The sequence below is a fragment of the Chanodichthys erythropterus genome, chromosome 20 (genome assembly GCF_024489055.1).
Source record: "Chanodichthys erythropterus isolate Z2021 chromosome 20, ASM2448905v1, whole genome shotgun sequence".
Classification (NCBI taxonomy): Eukaryota; Metazoa; Chordata; class Actinopteri; order Cypriniformes; family Xenocyprididae; genus Chanodichthys; species Chanodichthys erythropterus.
Window position 1 is genome coordinate 28,269,462 of NC_090240.1, and position 20,385 is coordinate 28,289,846.

At 37.1% G+C, this 20,385-nt stretch overlaps 2 protein-coding genes across 2 annotated transcripts in view; both read right to left on the reverse strand.

The window, feature by feature from the left end:
- Window positions 1-2,193: 2,193 nt before the first annotated feature.
- slc17a9b (solute carrier family 17 member 9b) lies at window positions 2,194-17,704 on the reverse strand. The gene is made up of 13 exons (XM_067371903.1): window positions 17,112-17,704; window positions 16,191-16,388; window positions 12,295-12,434; window positions 11,076-11,175; window positions 10,841-10,971; window positions 9,793-9,889; window positions 7,788-7,884; window positions 7,416-7,503; window positions 7,069-7,103; window positions 6,500-6,615; window positions 6,262-6,317; window positions 4,383-4,412; window positions 2,194-4,259 (listed from the first exon to the last, which is right to left on the reverse strand). The coding sequence occupies exons 1-13, from the start codon at window positions 17,240-17,242 to the stop codon at window positions 4,081-4,083; spliced, it is 1,398 nt and encodes a 465-aa protein (XP_067228004.1). The 5' UTR covers window positions 17,243-17,704; the 3' UTR covers window positions 2,194-4,080.
- Window positions 17,705-18,617: 913 nt separating this feature from the next.
- gid8b (GID complex subunit 8 homolog b (S. cerevisiae)) overlaps window positions 18,618-20,385 on the reverse strand; it is a 6,826-nt gene continuing 5,058 nt past the window's right edge. Inside the window, exon 5 of the mRNA XM_067370917.1 lies at window positions 18,618-19,769. Coding sequence (XP_067227018.1) covers window positions 19,596-19,769 — 174 coding nt within the window. The 3' untranslated portion in view covers window positions 18,618-19,595. The remainder of the gene's footprint in view (window positions 19,770-20,385) is intronic.

Here is a 20,385-nt window from a genome sequence, read left to right on the forward strand (position 1 = left end):
AATTTCAGACAATAAATATTGAAATTTATTTCAATCATGCTTTATTTAAATTATCCTATTTTTTAAAAGCTTCATTTATATTTTTTACTATGGATTTTCATATTTTAAAACATCATCCCAGTTTGGGACAAGATAAAACAATTACACCGCATCTGTAAAATGACAGGAGTATCACTGTAAACGATTGTCCACTCATACACACACAGACAATGCATCCGCACATCAGCAGAGATCATCAGGATATTGTCATCTGTCACTCAAACAGTCTGGACATAAACTGGATCAGACTCCGAGAGCCTGGGGATGTTATTCTCCATAGTGCTCACAGAGTTAAAGACTTTCACACATTTTTACAAATATCAAAATGAGTAAAGGCCAAGTGACAGTAAATGTCCTTTCAGATACTAAACAATCAGGCCATCTGAATTACTGAATTGCACATTCCATGAGCACAGATAAGCTATTTTAGATACCGAACAAAATGAGCCCATCATATATCTGGTCTCTTGAACCTTTTGGAGTACATGAAGCTGCATGAAGCACCTCTCATCTTCAGGTGTGACACAGTGTCGCCCACTTTGCCCCAGGCCCCTGATCTCACCCCCTCCTTCCCACCGCCCCGGTAAGCGACATCGCCATCTGTCTCTATGGTAACCCGAGAGAGTCCCGTGAGAGGGGTGACGGATGCCTGGCACACGCACACATTGCCAACTCACCAGCATGGCACGCAGCGACCTGCCATATGGTGCCACCCCATATATCTAGCGACAGAAGCAGAGAAAGACCTGCATGTCCATCCATGCTGATATAGCTCTGGAATTACGACAACAGTGTGAACAACTAGTTGGCGCAATATGGCTCTATAAGATTAATTAGCGCGCTAGCATTTCCAGTACAGACTACTTGCAGACATATATTTAGGATACTGAGAATATTGAGCTTAATATATGAAGATTATCGGAACTGAAGTATACTGTGTGGAAGTTGTTGGTTGGACACAGTTGGCGAAGTTTGACTGGAAATGGAGGTGTAATGATGCTACAAACAGTCAGGAGGTGTTAGCCATGACACTCCAGTTAAACGCACACATATGCCCGCCCTCGCACTTTCAGTTGCACGCATAAAGGCCTCTTTTCAGCATTTAAATGTTTGTGCCAGACACTTAGCTGACTGTAAACCTGTAAGTGAGGCAGGGCCGCTAACACTGCACTATTTTCCGGACTCTGCTGCCCCCTGGTGGCGTGTTTCCCAACTTGAAGGGTTAGTTCACCTAAAAATGAAAATGTGTCATTTATTACTCACCCAAATGTCGATTTACACCTTAAGGCCTTCGTTCATCTTCGGAACACAAAGATATTTTTGATGAAATCCGATGACTCAGTGAGGCCAGCAATGTCACTGAACCTCTCAAGATCCAGCAAGCTACTAAAGACGTATTTAAAACAGTTCATGTGACTACAGTGGTTCAACCTTAATATTATAAAGCGACGAGAATACTTTTTGTGCACCAAAAAACAAAACAAAATAACGACTTTTCAACAATATCTAGTGACGGGCGATTTCAAATCATGAAGCTTTGCGAATCTTTTGTTTCAAATCAGTGGTTCGAATCCCTGATTCAAAACAAAAGACTCGTAAACTGATTCGAAACAAAAGATTCTAATATTGTTGAACCAGTGTGTACACACATGAACTGTTTTAAATATGTTTTAGTAGCTTTCTGGGCATTGAAAGTGTTAATTATCTTGTTGCCAATGGAGGCTTCACTGAGCCATCGGATTTAACCAAAAATATCTTAATTTGTGTTTCAAAGATGAATGACGGTGGTGTGGAATGATACGAGGGTGAGTAATTAATGACAGAATTTTCATTTTTCACTTTAAAGGATTAGTTAACTTTCAAATGAAAATCAGCCTACCCCAAGCTTTACTCTCTCTCAAGGTATCCTAGGTGTATCCGACTTTCTTCTTTCTGATGAACACAATCGGAGAAATATTAATAAATATCCTGACGCATCCGAGGCAGCTTACCAAACGATTATGAGCTGAAGAAAGGCTCTCCATCCATATCCATCTATCATAAACATATTCCAATTACGAAGTGTAAACATGGCGTCGTGTCAGTTAAGCTTTTTTCGTAAGTGATCTCGGATCACATTTGGAGGTGTAAATGAACACACAAAACATATTTCCCTTGATAAAATATAGTTTTATATTTCAGTAAAATATGCTTACAAATACAGAATACTGCATTTACATTGTTTTACATTTCTTTTTCATGTGACATTTGTCTCTAAAATAAGAATGCAATATGGATTAATTCAGTTTTCATCCACAACTTTGCATGGTATGACATTGCAATTATTCACAGCTCATCTATTGTATTTCCTAGTCTTGAGTGAGATAAGTTTCATAAGGAATGACGCAAGCGTAATAAATATGCTTCATCGCTACTCTAATGCAAGTTATTGTCAGCTGTGATGATAAAACAAGCCCCACGATCATAATCCAGTTATGCAGAACAGTCTATTGTAGAACATTAACATTAAATATCAAATTAGACAGCATTAAATGGAACAGAACATAATGTATATGTGAGATGGCATTTTTATAAAGTTGCATCAGCCAGAACAAGAAAACATGAAGGGAAATAATCCAGAGAAAACATACAATATGTTTAAGGAAAGCATTGATCACTTAAGCATTTTCAATCTAACCTCTAAATCAAATATAAATCAATAAATATAAAAGTATTCTGAAATATTGTCTATTCATATATATATATATTATACACAGTGGTGTCTAATCTATGTATAAAATAAGATTATAATCACAAAAAATCTTTGTGAACATATTTATGAGTTTATGTACTGGAAAAAATACAATTTCCTTGAGTCCCTTGCAGAGAAGAGAGTTATATAATTATTCAAGTTTCTTTGCTAATCTGCCATGGTCTTCCCTAGCAGTACACCTGCAATAACAGCAGAAATGTATTCCATGTTTTAATGCACATTAAAATTAGACCCATTAAAGCACGGCTAAGCCTTCCTAGGAACTTATTTTCCTTCAATTCTTTAAAGTAACTAAACAGCAACATTTATTTTACTCCTCCAAGCAGTGACACCTGCATGATTTATGAGATACTTGTGTGACCAATAGTTGAACTTAAAAATATGCATCAGTGTACACTTACAGGCTAAATATTCAAGTTGTATGACTTGAATTGAAATAAGTTTTGGTCAAATCATTCCCACTTTGATGTAACATTCAGGATCTTGTCTCTACACAATAAAGCTTATCACCATAATACATTCATTTCATTGTGCAACTTCTTGGTCCATTCCGAAAGAAGGTCCCTAAATCAATTAAAGACTAATGGAAACTAGCAGTTTGTTTCAAAGGCTGAAACAAAAAAAAACTTCCTTTAAAGATCAGAAACTATTCTCAACATCACACAGCCTAGACAAAAAAATGCTTTAAGAAATCAGCCAGCTAATGTTTAACAAAGCACTAATGGACAGTAACTTCCTTCCAACTAGGACAAACTCCAATTCTGCAGCAACAAAAAACAGTAATCTCTATCAATAGCTCATACCCTGTGGAAGAAACAGATGTCTGAGATGAGGTATTTTAAAATAACATGCTATTAATAATTTAATAAACACTGTCAATTCCCAGACTCTATCTTTTGGTCATAACCTGATTAAATGGACGGTGTACTGCAGGTTTCTGATCTGATTTGGTCACAGTAATGATAATATTAAAGCAACTGCAATTATAAAGCAGCACAAGTGCTACAGGATAAAATAGAAATGAATAAACACATGGACCTCAACAATATCCTCAGTAACACTCTTCATACTGTGGCTCCTAGTGATCTATAACAGATCGATTAAGTATCTCCTACAGCTTTTCCTATATTCTCTTCAACCAAAGAGATTTCTGAAGAGCCATAGTGAAGAAACTGTCTTCTTAGAGTCAGTGATTTCTCTATGACCCTCCCTTCCCCTCATACACACACGCAGCAGATCCATAAGCTCCATATCCTGATGGTGTTGCTCTGCTCCCTTCCCCTGTGCTCTCAGATGTGGATGTTGTGGTAACGGCCCTTCGCTAGATCTATGTCCACTCTGCGAGCTTCTGCGAAGCTTAAAAATGTGACAAGCCCCAGCAGATTCACCACAGTGATGAGGCCGAAAACTGACGCCCAGGAACCACTGGCCTCGATCAGATACCCTGAGAAATACACCATGATGACCCCTACCAAGGACACACACAACAGCATTACACATACAGCATACTAACAATCTACAGTCTCTGTTATTTCATTTGATATGAAGAGATTAACATAACTTTTACATTTAAAATATATGCTGTTCTTACCTGTAAAAGCTCCACAGGTATTCATCACCCCTAAAAAAAAATAACAAAACATTACAGATTCAGAAAAGACATGAAATAATGAGACTGACTTATATTCAATGTATTTAAGTAAGCAATAAGGTATGAGAGGCTGTGCTGTATCATGAATAAGTCATGGCTGAAGGGCGTTGTTAGGCACGATGTGAAGCAGAGTGACTTATTCACGATTAATTTGCATTGTCTTATTTGCCAAGTTCAAGAGTCTATAAAAAAAGACGGGTACTGTAAAAAAAGTGTTTAAAATTTGGCATTTGTTAAAGTGGTACGTCATGTTTCAAGGCCTTATGTCTGCTTTAATGCATACTCTGTGGTGGCCAAAAAAAAAACACACCACGAAATGGACTGATGGAGCATTAAGTGACTCAGTGTGCGTTGTCCTGCGCACATAATAGTCTGTATATTTTTTATTTTTGCAAAAGGTCCTTTTAAAGGCTTTGTAATACAGGGCAAAAATGCAAAAGTGCACCTTAAATTCATTCAGTCATGTTTGACAATCACTAAATAGCTTCCATGAAAAAACACTTCTTGTATGATTAATTTATTTTCATTAAATTCCTCATTTTCAATTATAGAAAACCAAAATATGGGCAATAGTCTGGAAATGCAAATATTTTTCCATACATTTCCAGACCTGGAAATTACATACTTAATAGGTTGTTTGCAATCACGTGGTTCTGGTGACGCGCGAAATACCGATGGAGGGCAAGCAGTGAAAATTAGAATGGAAGAGATGGAGAAAAGTCCGTTCTGTGCTGGTTTAGAAAGGTATAAATAGAAAATCACAACAAATGCTGGACGTGATCTTTATGTTATGAAGAGGAGCGACTTTTCCACTGAATTGAAAGACTTTCCTGCCATCGAGGAGGTGGATTTAGAGGATGCAAAGCTGCCGTCACGCCGCGTTCAGTTCTAGTCTGGGTTTATTTGTATCGCGCTTCCTTTCTGCTAGTGAAGTTAGGGCAGTATTTATGATTTTCTGCCGTGATTGTGAAAAATGTCGCAATAGTAGGTCATTTATGCTGAATCGAGAATTGCAACAGAAGCTCACATCATCGTTCAGGGAAAAAACTGGACGGTGTAACGTTAATACAATTGTTGCTTTTTATACGTGTAAAAACACACTAATAAGGGAAGGTTGAGGAGGTGACGTAAAATAAAATAATCACATAGCTGAGTGTTTTTGAAAGTTTTGTCTTTGTTGTTGAATCGACTTCTGTCAGCTTGTTAAACATTTATTTATTTGAACATTTTCTACTACATGATGGCTGAAGCAGCAGCGCGTGACACTGTTCTCATGGTAACCAGATCAACATTGTGAACAGGATAGTACAAAACTGAATTGAAAACACCAAATTATCATTCAATGGGATAAAATAGCTTCTCTTCCCTGCAAAAGATGCCATGAAGAATGTGGATATTTAACCAAGTCAAAAACAAATAAGGTAAGCAGGTATCCATATTAATTTCAGTATCAGCAGACGCAAAACGCTATTAAAGGCGACAACTTTTAAAGTTAAAAAACAATATGATATAAGTTATAAAAAACAGTATAAGTTATGTAAACGATATAAACACCTTCTGGGTTCTCGATTTTATCGATTTGAGCAACCATAAATGACTCATAATGAATTTTGAGTTTTTGATAGGATTCCTATATAGAAAAATCAGTCCCTGCCCTCCAGACTCATTTGCGCTGCTGCTGTGACGTCATGTGCAAACAACCTATTCCATACTTTTCCAAACTGTAGGAACCCTGACTGAAGAACATAAACAGAGCATAACCGAAGTGTGCGAAGTGTGAAATCATAGTTTAGGTTAAAGCAGAGAAAATGTTACTTACCAAACAGAGCCCCGGCACAGGATGGAGCGAGATCTTGAACATTTACTGAAACCCCACTATAAAGACACAGAGAGAATTTTATGTTCACATTTACATTCATGCATTTGGCAGATACTTTTACATACATTTTATCAGTGCTTGCATTACTCGGGAATCAAACCCATGTCCTTGCGGTTGCTAGCACCATGCTCTACTGTTTGTTTGTTTCAATGCATGTGTAAGCAGTGCGCGGCATTACCTGTGGCTGAATGTGGTGAGGCCCATAGTAGCAGACACGAAAGCCACCGCTGCAGGGAACGTGTTGGTCCCGCACAGAAACAGAGTAAACACACTGGACACCCCCATAGAGAAGAACTGAAAAACACACACACACACACACACACACACATCAATACATTGTTATACACACTACCGTTCATATATATATATATATATTTATATATTATCATCATCATTTAAAACCTTTAAACACCAAGGACTTATTAAAATGATCAGAAGTGACAGTAAAAACATGTTACAAAACATTTCAAATAAATGCTGCTCTTTTGAACTTTCTATTCAACAAAGAATCCTTAACAAATGTATATCAGTTTCCACAAAAATATTTTAAGCAGCACATCTGTTTTCAACATTGATAATAAATGTTTCTTGAGCAGCAAATCAGCATATTAAAATGATTTCTGAAGGATCACTGAAGACTGATAGACAGCATATATTGTAACATTTTGCAGTTTTTACTATTATTTCTGATCTAATCAATGCAGCCTTGGTGACACACTCATGAGAGAGTGTATATGTCAAATGTACCTGCATAAGTTTTCTCACTGACGCAGTATCAAAACCTTTAAGAGAAAAAGAAAGGGGCGAGAGTATGAGTGTGGCAGCTGAGGAACATTAACAGATTTTATAACACAATTACAGTCGTGTAGACTTGACATTTACAACACTATAAAACTCAAACAGACGCGTAACGTTGGTGGGAAAGAGCAAAGTCACGACACAACAATGATTACAGAGCACAGCCTTTGACACTAAAGAAAAGATCAGGGACCATTTAATTGCCTTTCTATTGTCTATCAAAAAGACATTCATATGAGGACCAAATGTGAGCCTACATCTTTAAACGTGTCTGTGTAGTACGTATGGTTTCGTACCCTGACTGATTAGATGGTCTGAAAGGCATCCGCTAAACAGGGAGGAGGGGATGGCCACAAACCATGGGATCACGTTAAACACCCAACCCTGAGGAAACACACATGCAGACATACAATCAGACACACAGGAACAGGCAATGAACAACAGGTGAGTACAACCCATGTGGATTTACAGTTCTGCACATTAGGAAACAAGCACATACTCTGATGTGCTGTTATGTGGAGCCCCCTGCTGGAGTTCCATCAGAACAGCATCATACTAACATGATTAATTAGTGGAGATAGTTTTTCTCACATAGAAGCAGAGAAATCTCTGCATGCAGACTGATATTCTTTGACACAGATCATGTTCTCACACTCAGTACAGTTTACCTTGGCATCAGGGAAGGTGTCCTTGAAAAATGTTGGCAGCCATGACAGCAGTGTGAAGAAGGTGCTGGCGGTGCACAAGTGTGTAATAATGACAGCACTGAAAAACAGATGCAGTCTGTCAGACAAAAGACACTGAAGGTGGACTCTGTCATTTTTCCTTATATATAAAAAAAAGATAAGACGTTTTGACAAATATGTTTAGAATTATGTACAAGATTCTACAGTCATGCCTCCATGTTGTGATCACATGACCAGCCGAATACTAAAGTTGCGTCCCAAATGACGCACTATACACTATGCACTTATACACTATGCACTTGTGCACTATGCACTCATCCATCTAGTGCGTAAATTGTATAAGGTTATTTTGTCATTTAACAACAAAGTCTGATACTCTCTCCCCCTCCGCTAAAGCTGTGACAGTTGAGTGCACGAAGTGTCCCACATTCCACACTTCGTTTTTTCCGTTAATTTAGTGCATCATCCCGGTATTTAAAGTGTACTTTTTCTTTTTGGAACTTTCAGTGTGAACTTGCACTATTTATACTTAAAAACGTCATAGAATAGTGCATAAGTATGCGAATTTGGACGCACCTTAACATTTACTTTGGTAAACTCGTATATCTGGAGACGTCCGCTCATGGAATAAATTAATCATGGCTAACCACAAATCTCTACAATGGCATTAGTGATCATTATTTGCATGATACTGCATCCACATCATTAGGCATCAGTGCATATCTAAGATAACACAATATTAACCAAAGATTTTACAGAGAAAAAATGACTGAGCACCATTAATCTTAAAATGAATATATTATATTATTTTAACTATAAAAATATGAATTTTAATTTAAAAAATGAATGTGGGTAATTTAAGAATTCAAGAAAACTTATGTATATCAATAAGACTTTATTCAGTCCTGCAGGGAGGATGTATTTTGTAGGCCAAAACCTGGTGCATTTTAGCACTTTTGGTTCCACTGTCCTGAAGTCATTGGATTTTTGGTTAAATGCCTGAAATACGGTCTATGATTAACTAAAGTTCAAAATATTTTTTTATTCTGACATCCTTTTGTAATTTTTTTAAAGCATTTAACAGCAGTTTCTAGAAGTATGAATGGGACTACAGACGTTCTCGAGGACATTAAACCCTATCAGGCCGAACAGGAAAACTTTCACAGCCTCGTTGTGTTTATAGATATTTGAACAAAATGTTCAGATCTTTTTTTTTTTTTGACTGGAAAATTTGTTGAAAGGTTAGTGGTGTTGACACTGAAGTCATGAGACCGTGGTGTAGTTCGTTTATTTAGTTTAACTTTAGCTTTTTACTTCTGCCGATTGTATTTAAGCTTCAAAATTCATAAAGTTGTGTTAATTTGTGAAGACAATCACGATGATTGTCCTGCACAAAACATGCAGGAATCATGAACTTTTGTAGTTCACAAAGCTTATTTTCTGCAATAATCTAAAGCCAATGAAAAAATCCTCATGGGGTTTTTGTTGAGGGAAACCAGGGTCATGCTAACTTCCTACAACAACAACAACATCAAGCAACAAGGTTGGCCTACAACAACATCATCACTGCAGTCCTCTATTGCTACTATGATAACATCAGTAACAACAAGTACTAGTAAAGTACTCCCTCTCAATCACACTTAAGCATTATCAACATGGTAAAGTAACTGTACTTAAGTGTGATAGTATCAGCAGCATTTTTAAAAATTCTTTAATAATTACCATCTACTTTTCTTATACATTAATATAAATTTAAATTAAAATATCACACACAAAAAAAGCATCTACGTGTGTGCAGTCAGAAACGTTCAGCCGTGTTGGCTGACGGGACAAAGTACTGTCTTTCTGAGTGCTCTATATATAGAGAGACATGGAGCGGATGTGAATCAGGCCTTTATGGGAGCGCAGTAAAGACCCTTTGTTCAACATCCACGCTCTCTCTCTCTCACACACACACACGCACTCAGTATTCAGGTGCTAATCTCACCACACAGCTGGCTGGGTGAAGAGACGCAGCCAGTTTCTCTTGGACAGTTTGGACTGGGTTCCAGCGCTGCCCAGAGACTCCAGTGTGATGATGGGACCTGACAAACACAAGCACAATTGGCCTTTAAACAAACAGTTGAAGAAACACAATGAAAGCTCAGGTACAGGTTCTGATCTGAATAGAGTGTATGAATAGAGACACAAAGTACTGGTTAATTAACACTGAAATATTTTATTTTTATTATATTTACTACACAGTCCTCTAGAATTATTGATTCTGACTGGCCAATATTTTAGTACGGCAATGGCAAATATGAAATCATTACAAAGTACATTACCATCAAAGGTTTGGGGTCAGAAAGATTTCTTTTTTTAATTACTTTTATTCAGCAAGGATACAATAAATTGATCAAGACATTTAATAATGTTACAAAATATTTCCATTTCAAATAAATGCTGTTCTTTTGAATCTTGAACATATACAGGACTGTACAAAAGTCTTAGATCACAATTAGATGTTTAGGCAATGATATAATGACCATATATAATTATTTCTCCATCTCTTTATTAGAGTATAACCAGAAAATACAGGAAATTTGTATACAGAATTAAAAAAAAAACTGAAAAAAAATTACTTCTATTAGGTTAAAGTGGCATGTATTTTATGACCTCCCTAAAACAACAAAGCTGGTGGTGGTATATATATTCCACAGACACATTTCTTGAGCAGCAAATCAGCATATTAGAATGATTTCTGAAGGATCATGTGACACTGAAGACTGGAGTAATGATGCTGAAAATTCAGCTTTGCCATCACAGGAATAAATTACATTTTAAAATATATTCATACAGAAAACAGATGTTTGAAATTGTAATATCTTTTTACAGATTACATATCATATAAATGCAGCCTTGTTGAGCACAAGACACTTCTTTCAAAAACATTAAAACAATCCTACTGACACCAATCAAAATCAAATTGTGAGGTGCCTACTGCCTAGAGATTCGCACAACTCTCGTATGTTTGTGTTTGTGTATCCTGTACATACCCTCTCCTTTGAGCAGATACTTCCACATGCAGTACGCCCAGAGCACAGACAGAAGCCCAGAGACGTAGAACACACTCTCCCAGCCGTACAAGTCCAGCATGAGAGAGCCGACCCCTCCAATCACCAGAGTCCTACACACACACACACACAGTTCCACAAATTCAATATCAAAGACATCGGTTACATTTCCACATGAAACAGAGACAGCAGATACAGTTCGAGATCAGACACTAACCCCAGGTATGAGCCGCTTCCTACTGTGCTCATGAGGAAACCCCTCTCACTCTCCACCACCTTCTGAGAGCACAGACTGGCCAGAGACGGGTAGTGAACACCTGAGCGCAGAGAAAACAAACACACTCATTTGTGGAAATGCCATAAGTGGATTATTATTGTTTTCATGTTATGACTAATAACCAACAAATATACCACCTTATACCCACCCTATACCAAAAACCAACAAATTTATTAATTTATTATTATTATTATTATTACTGAAAATGGTATATTGGGCATCCTCACGCTTTAAAAATATTTACTTTGTATTTTATTCAGTTTTTTAATGCGTAAGTAGTATTATATTGTAATATTGCGTTTGTACCCATGTCATAATTCTGAATAATAATAATAATGTAAAGCTGTTTTGCTGCATTCAATGTTTTAATTACGAGATGACAACATGTGACGTTCTACTTGGAGCTGTTCATGTCATGCCAGCACTATACACTCTCTGCACAATGGTATCAACACCAAAATTAATTTGCAGTGGTCACATGGTACAAATTGGAGCTCTCAGTAAATTCAGAGTTTACAAGTTGTAATTGTGAGTTCTCCGAGGATGTGAGCACTTTTCACAAGTCGGTATCTCAGTAATTCAAACATGGTGTGAATGCACCTTGTATTCTGATTTGTAAAAGATGATGGCATTAATACATTTTAGCAAACTTTAACATTTCTGTAACAAAAACTGCAGATCCTTCTGACGAAGGAATCGAGGTGGCATATTTTAAAACAGTCCAGTAACTTTTTTTTTTTTTTTTTTTTTTTTTTACAGACTCCTTTCACTAGTTTCAAGAGAATACAACAGAAGTACAATGACATACAGCATAATTAACTTGCAAAGCAGGATTAGATTCCTTGCTTTGCCAACCACAGCACAATTATGCTCTACTCCACAGCAAATGTTCCTTCTCATAAAAAAGGGTCAAAATTTGCAGGACAGAACATTTAGCAATTTAAAATGATTTACTAAGCAAGCAAAGTTTCCCCTAATAACAGCACAGCTCTGCTGCAGTTTGCAGCGAACTCCAGCCCCACTTAGAGAAACACTGAATATTGTTTTGTAACTTTCTCCAAGCTTAAACTATTATTGTACTTCAATATCCTTAGATCCTTGAAAGTACACAATCTGCACAGCGTGAAAGCATATAAGCACAGTTGGGACGATCACTCACCCTGCAGCAGGCCCATGAGGAAGCGGGAGACCGTCATGGAGACGATGGGCTGGGAGCAGAAATGGGCTAATATTGGGGTGAAGGCTGTCATTGCTCCCCATGCTGCCGCTGACAACAGCATCACTTTCTCTCCTCCCACCCTAAACACCAAACAAATCAACAAAAACACATACACAAGCTTTTATGAACATGACATCAAATCCAAACATGAGTTTTTGTATTTAAAGGTGCCCTCAAATGAAAAATTTAATTTATCTCGGCATAGTTAAAGAACAAGATTTCAGTACATGGAAATGACATACAGTGAGTTTCAAACTCCATTGTTTCCTCCTCCTTATATAAATCTCAGTTTAAAAGACCTCTGAAGAACAGGCGAATCTCAACATAACACCGACTGTTATGTAACAGTCGGGGTGTACGCCCCAATATTTGCATATGCCAGCCCATGTTCCCAACATTATGAAAGGCATTAGACAAGGGCAGCCAGTAACGTCTGGATCTGTGCACAGCTGAATCATCAGACTAGGTAAGCAAGCAAGAACAACAGCGAAAAATGGCAGATGGAGCAATAATAACTGACATGATCCATGATATCATGATATTTTTCGTGATATTTGTAAATTGTCTTTCTAAATGTTTCGTTAGCATGTTGCTAATGTACTGTTAAATGTGGTTAAAGTTACCATCGTTCATTACTGTATTCACGGAGACAAGAGCCGTCGTTATTTTCATTTTTAAACACTTGCAGTCTGTATGATTCATAAACACAACTTCATTCTTTATAAATCTCTCCAACAGCGTAGCATTAGCCGTTAGCCACGGAGCATATAGCCTCAAACTCATTCAGAATCAAATGTAAACAATATAACAGTATACAATACTCACATAATCCGATGCAAGCATGACGAACACTTTGTAAAGATCCATTTGAGGGTTATATTAGCTGTGTAAACTTTGTTTATGCTGTTTAGGGCAAGCGCGAGCTCCGTGGGCGGAGAGCACAAGATTTAAAGGGGCCGCACAGCATAAATCGGCTCATATTTAATGATGCCCCAAAATAGGCAGTTAAAAAAAAATAATTAAAAAAAATCTATGGGGTATTTTGAGCTGAAACTTCACAGACACATTCAAGGGACACCTTAGACTTATATTACATCTTGTAAAAAAAAGTTTGATGGCACTTTTAAATATATTTTTGAGTATTTCTCCAGCACAGCAGACATTCCATTCCATATTATTTTGAAAATTTTGTTGTGATGTTTCAGGATCTGCAGCATGAGACCAATGCAGACGAGTGATTCATTGCAAGCTTCATTTGCATCACATACTTCATCATGTTCAGTCCTATTCCTGAGCAGCTTGTGGCTCTCTGGTATGAAAGTAAATCAGTAGCAAAACAAGAAAGGTTGCTGATTTGAATGTGAGAATCAACCAATAAAACGGCTTCACCCCCCCAACCCCCCGTTCTGCTCTCTCACGTCTGCTTTCAATTGCTCAAGTCAGGAATATCGCAAAAAGAGTAGCAAAAGTCAAAGCGCCAGGAATTGAAATTGTACCGCCAGATCTGAGAGGTTGTAAGCGGCGACTTAAAGCTGTACAGCGAAACTGAAGTAAAGTGTAAAAGTAAATATGTCTCACACATTTGTGTCTGTCATTTTGTTTATGTAAATGCCATTTTACTCATTTGTAATTATTCATCTGCAACTACAACTTCGTAACACGGGTGTTTTGATTGTTGTCTGTGTGTGCAAATCGAAACATTCAGATTTTCACATCATGAGTGTAAATTTCAATTTACAAATACAAATATTAATACGACAAGTTCTCACATTCAAATCAGCAACCTCTCGTGTTTTGCTACTGATTTACTTTCATACTCTGGTGGCCACTAGACGTTTTGTAAAATAACTATGTTTTAGCTCACAGTTTAAATGTGCATCATATCATGAACTTCATATTATGAAGTATTTTAATATTTGACAGTGTTGGGGAAAGTTACTTTCGAAAGTAATGCATTACAATATTGCGTTAGCCCCTATAAAGTAACTAATTGCATTACTTAGTTACTTTTTATGGAAAGTAATGCATTATGTTACTTTGCATATTTTTTTTCTCATCTGGGCTGTTTGTTTTTATAACTACAAAAAAGTTATATTTTTTGGCAAATGTTAAAGCCCTTTACACACCAAAAGTGAAATGAATAACCGTGCGTTCACACCACCGCAGGCGAGAGTGTCAAAGTGACCGGAAGATTTTCAATGTGAGCCGGCGGCGAGCTCAGAGAAGAGCAGCGCGACGCGTCTTGGACGGTGAGTGCGTCGAGGAGAGTTGAAGTCAGGTCAACTTTATGGTAATGAGCTATGACGCGGTTCAGCGGCAACCAATTGGAATGTAGAGGTCCTCGCTTGAGAGGATTCCGATTGGTTGGCACAACTTGTCATTTACTTTGATTTTGACGCTCTCGCCGGCGGCGGTGTGAACGCACAGTAAGCCTCAGGTTGAAGAAAATTCAAATTCACACCTGTACAGTAGAGGGCGCAGCTCTAAGAAACAATAAGGATGGGCGATACCACTTATTTTGTTTAAGATACGATACAGATATTTTTAAAGGCCAGTATCGTTGATTTCGATACCGATTCGATACCCCTAAATTGAATTTTTAAATTATTAAATTACTTTGAGTAAAATGGGTAGTTATACCCACTTAAAATTATATCTGAAAAGCATTTTAACATTCAATACACATTAAATGCAACTTATTAGATTATATTTTTGTTTGCACATGGTTAACATTTCTTTACTGTAGTGGTAACCATAAAAATCTACAAAGAGTTGAACTACGGTCACTGTAGTAAAACCATGGTTCATTTTCATATTTAAGTGCCAGTGATGGGCTGTTGCACCAATAAAATGCAGCCTTTTTATTCTGACAGAATGTTTTATATTAGTTAAATAATAGAACATGATCAATATATGTGATTGATTGGTTCTGTCTTGCAGCATTTGTGTGTTTTCAGATGATGCAGGAAAATAGATCCTACACAATTATTCGCTAACATAAGTTATTCGTCCAGTTCAATGCACATTTTACACATAAACTTTCTTGTTAAATAAACAAAATCTCATCACATCCCTAACAAACAAGCCTTTCAGCTGTGCTGCAATTGTGGAATACAGAAGAATAGGATGCAGGAGAAGAAGTAGTAAATGAGTAAATGTCTTCTCACATTTAGTCTAGAACTAGTCTAGAATAAGCATCATGTTCACACACAGCGCAAAGTAACTTGCGTTAATTATATGAAAAGGTAACTCAGATATTTTGTTGTGAATTAAAAGTAATGCGTTACTTTACTAGTTACTTGGAAAAAGTAATCTGATTACGTTACTTGCGTAACTTGTAATGCGTTACCCCCAACACTGTTATCTGAATGCAAAAGAACTAAACATGTGTAATTAAGCAAACCACATCCTGATAGCCGTTTCTATATCAGCCTCAACCTGTTTAACAAATATGCAAAGCAGTTTCGACAGATAGCACAGGATGACATTTTAAAAATAGAGCCACACCCTTAAACCAGACTGATGTCACTGGTAATATCTACCAAAACTGTCTACCTTTATGCATTATGTGATGAGCTATTCAATGAAAATAAATGCTGTGTTACTTTTAATAACAAGACAGTGATCCATTTATTCAACACTGCTGACACTGACTTGTGTGTCCTACTGTCTGTTGATACTGTAACTATTTACATTCTATCAAATATTAACTTTTAAAATGTAAGGGCCGCTTAAAAAGATCCAATATTACTTAATACAAATCTTTATGTAAAGTATACAAAGACATTTCATTTCGAGTTTCACCAACAGAAACAATGGAGTCGGTGAGCTCTAACCTGTCACTGACGTAGCCTCCAAGGACCTGAGTGAAGCAGTAGCCCCAGAAGAAGCTGCCCAACACCATGCCCGTCTCTCTCTTGGACCAGCTGAAGCGCTCTGCCATGCTCACTGCACAGATAGGCATGGCCACACGGGCACAGTACAGCAAACATGTGCCCAGCAACAGCACCACCGTCCATATCCTCGCTACCGGCCTGGAGACAGAGAGACACAACCTTATGTGTGATGTTTGTTTCGTGTGTTTCCTATGAGATTCATATGACAAGTTGTTACAGGCCAAAGCACACAAATTCAATTTCTAACTGGCAGGTGACCATCTAGGTTAATTTGCATCAGATGCACTTAGTCCATCAACCTTTTTACTACAAAGATGACCCAAATACCAAGTTTCACAAAGTTTATTTTAATCCTCTGATTTAGAATTGAACTAAAGACTCAGTGTTTAAGACTGAGCACAAACATACTGCTCACTGTTAATGTTAGTTAATGCATTAACTAATGGAACCTTATTTTAAAGTGTTACCAATATGGGTATACACGTTTAACTTTAAATGTAATTCAATACTAATACATGCTTGTTTATAATGTATTTTCCCCTTCTGAATGAAACTTTTGAAATGTTTGAAAAATAAATAACTGGATAATTTAAGATGAATAACTGGACTGTGTTTGAAAAAAAACTGACATTAAAATAATAATCATTCTAACCACTCATAATTTGTTGCTGAGATAAAGATAAATTGGATTTTTTTATAAGATCAAATTAGAATGAAGTGCAATTTTATACATAACATTAATATACTTTGATATATAATGTATTCATATAGTTTATTATCACAGTAATGTGCTTATATTAATTATTTGCATTAGACTAATAAGCATTATTTAGAGGAAAGTTTGGTGAGGTGGTCTTTCACCTTGTCCAGTTCTGACTCGACTCTGCCCACTTCTTCTGTGACCCAGCTTGTCCGATATTTTCTGAGGGATTCTCCTTAATACTGGCCAAATCTGGACAAGAGTTCTTTCCATGTTTTTGTAGAATTGCCATTCAACGACAAATATATCCGTTTGTGACTATCTGCTCTGATGTCCTCTCGGGTCAGTCTTTGCAAGCGTGACAGGCAAAAGAGCAAACCAATGAAAACAATATGTTTCTATCCCAGTTTCTTCGCGGAAGCATCTCTTTATTACATCCCTGACGCATCCATTGCGCTCCAGCGACTGGCATAAATGACCGGACCTTCGGCTTTCACAGCTGCTATAACGCAGCGGGACGAATTTGAGCTTTTTTTCCTGATTCCTGAAGTGTTGATGATGATCCACGTGTCAGTTTCTTTTTTCAGCCACGCAGTTCCTCCAACCACTGGCGCTTCAAACCAGGAAGTAACGTGACTCAGCCCCTTCCACACATAACAATGCACATTCAGTCATGATTTCGCCTCTGTCTTAGGCAACATACCTGAATGTGAAATTGAAAATCGTATAAAGATATTTTTCATGCGAAATGGGAGCGGCGACTGATTGATACAAAAGTCATTAGATACAAGTCCGAATCATGTGCGCGAATCGGTTCTTTTGAACAACTCGTTTAAAAAACGACTCAAAAAATGTATCGCCTATTTTTACGCCATTCAAAAAAGGTTTAATGCGAGTTTTTATTGTAAATTCATGCATCCCAGTTCGGTTTATTGCAGTCATGCTTCAGCTCATAAAATATATTTAGAACATAATTTTCTTTTACATTAAAAAAACAATATTTTACATTTCTTGACCAGTGTTGCAAAGTCCGCGGTTTTCTCGCAGAATTGGGCTACTTCAACACTGTTGCCGCGGGTTGAAGCCAAATAACATGACATTTAGCCCCTAAAATGCGAATTTAACCAGGGGAACCCCGCCAAAAACGTGATTTTTACCGGGGACACCCACTGAAACGCGATTATTAGGCTAATTTTGTGAAGCAATTGGAAAAAGTTTTCACTTTTTAATAAACTACTGTTTATTAAACTAACTCGGTTTCATATGAATGTTGATAAAATGTCATAAACATTATTTTGTAACATTACTATGATTAAGATAAAGTAACTTCTTTAGCTTATCAGTAAAATCTTTATATATATAAAGGTTAGACGATTGTAGGTTCAGTCAATTACAGTTGAGAGAACCGAATCAGTACTATTAATAGTGAACGACTCTTTTGAACTCACTTTGTGAACCGGCTCAGCTGATTCATTAAAAAGATCCGACAAAAAAAAAAAAAAAAAAAAAAACGATTTGTTCATTAATCGGACATCGTTAATATTATAAAAATAAATAAATAAAATACTCGGCCCAAGTGTAATAATCTTGTCCATTACCAGGACAAAATGACATTGGTAAAGAAATAATCTTTTACAAGGCAGAATCCAAGTTGTCACAGCAGATTCTTGACTCATTTAAAGTGTAATTTCTGAGGTTGTGTCTTTACCGGCCCACTGCAAACAATTATCATCAGTGAATGAGACAGCCAATGTGGGTGGCTTTCATTCACCACATATTCATTCGTTATAAAAACACGCTTCTGCAATATTTAATTAGGCATCACAGCATAAGTATTTGGCCATAACATTCAACAACAGCAGCAATTTTGATATTCAAATAGAGTTTGGGGATTTAAAAAAAAGAATATTTAATACCTAAGTAAAGCATCTGACTTCAGAAGCTTACAACTTGATCTCTGCAATATCTATAAATCACAATTGAATGTCAATGTAAGCAGGAATACTATGACAATGTACAGTAGAAAACAATGTCACATGACTTAACATTATAATGCAATAACATTAGTACTCGAAAAAGGGCAGATTCTTTGACGGGGCCCTTTTACACGCATACAAAATGTATACCCGTGCACTGCAAACAAAAGTTGTGAAAGCACACAGAACTCGTTCATCATATTGGTACAATCAATTCACAGTCCTTGATGACACCACTATTGTGCCTTAGGTACCTCACATCAGCAGACACAGTCAAATAAATCTAAATAGTGTGGTTCAGTCCTCAACTGTATTTGTAGACTTTCTGAACATTCACTGACAAAATAGAAAGATAATAATCCTCTGCAAAAACAAAATGGCTAAAATGCAATCAACTCTGCTCAGCAAGTCAAACATTGTGGTAACAAAAATCACAGAAATCCATCTGCGATAAAAAGTGTTTCCATTTTGGCTAGAAGTCATCCTTAAATCTTAATCTCATTTCCACAGCCCATGTAATGCAAAGTCTCTGATAAGCAACAAGTAAACAAAACAAAAGATTGATAAAAGGATGTTTGAGTGTCAGTCACTGAGTATAAATAGTTAAGGAAAGGGAAAGCGTCCATTTTGTTCCCCGCAGAATGCAAGCATAGAGATGCCGGTTCGTTTTCACTTGGGGTCCTCGATGGTGCCTTTACTAAGATCTGTCATTTTGGGGTACTTGACTTTCTTCTGGTCCAACTCGTTCTGAGCCCACAACAGCAGTTTGAGGAGTTTGGCAAGTTTCGGTGTCGACTCCCTGTTTTCGTAGTCCAGTACTGCCTGGTTTACCTCGCTCCACACCTGTTATACAAGACCACATGCTGTCAATCACTGGCAGATTAAAAGGGGCATATGTGAGGGGTATCTGCACATATTAAATCGCTTTTTTATGTGTGAACAGCTTGTAACAAAACTTTAAAAAATTAGACCTTCCTCAACTTGTCTATGGAAGCCTGTAGAGTGACTCAGAGAAAATCTAAAGGAAGTGAAGTTTACACGCAGCCCCGAGAGCCTCTCTTCCGTTCAATGACATATGAAATTAATGCGTTCAGGATTATGCAGAAAGAGCCAGAGAAGGGATTAATTCAAATTACGGTCTCACATTGTCAGATCTATAGTCTATAGTCTCAAATATACTTTATAATCGACCTCATCTGTTGACATGATGATGGTGAAATCCAGAGTTTATTTTGTTATTGAGAGCACATATTTACATCTAAAAGTCAAACGAAAAAAAGAACTTTGCTGCGAGTATATCGGACATTGAATCACGTTCATGCTCTTGTACATAACATGTGCACGAGCAATAAGTTGCTGGCTGCAGTTCACTTAATGACCACCGGTGGCGCTAATAACAAAGGTTTCTAAATTCTACTTATAGGCTGAATCCCAAATGGCACACTTCTATGCACTTTCG

Bases quoted from the DNA above. Each gene is read 5' to 3' on its own strand.
- slc17a9b (XM_067371903.1), bottom strand. From the start codon at position 17,242: ATGGCAATTCTACAAAAACATGGAAAGAACTCTTGTCCAGATTTGGCC. The intron at 16,389-17,111 runs GTGAAAGACCAC...CTCTGTCTCCAG, and splicing joins TCGAGTCAGAACTGGACAAG to GCCGGTAGCGAGGATATGGA. The intron at 4,260-4,382 runs GTAAGAACAGCA...TGTCCTTGGTAG, and splicing joins TACCTGTGGAGCTTTTACAG to GGGTCATCATGGTGTATTTC.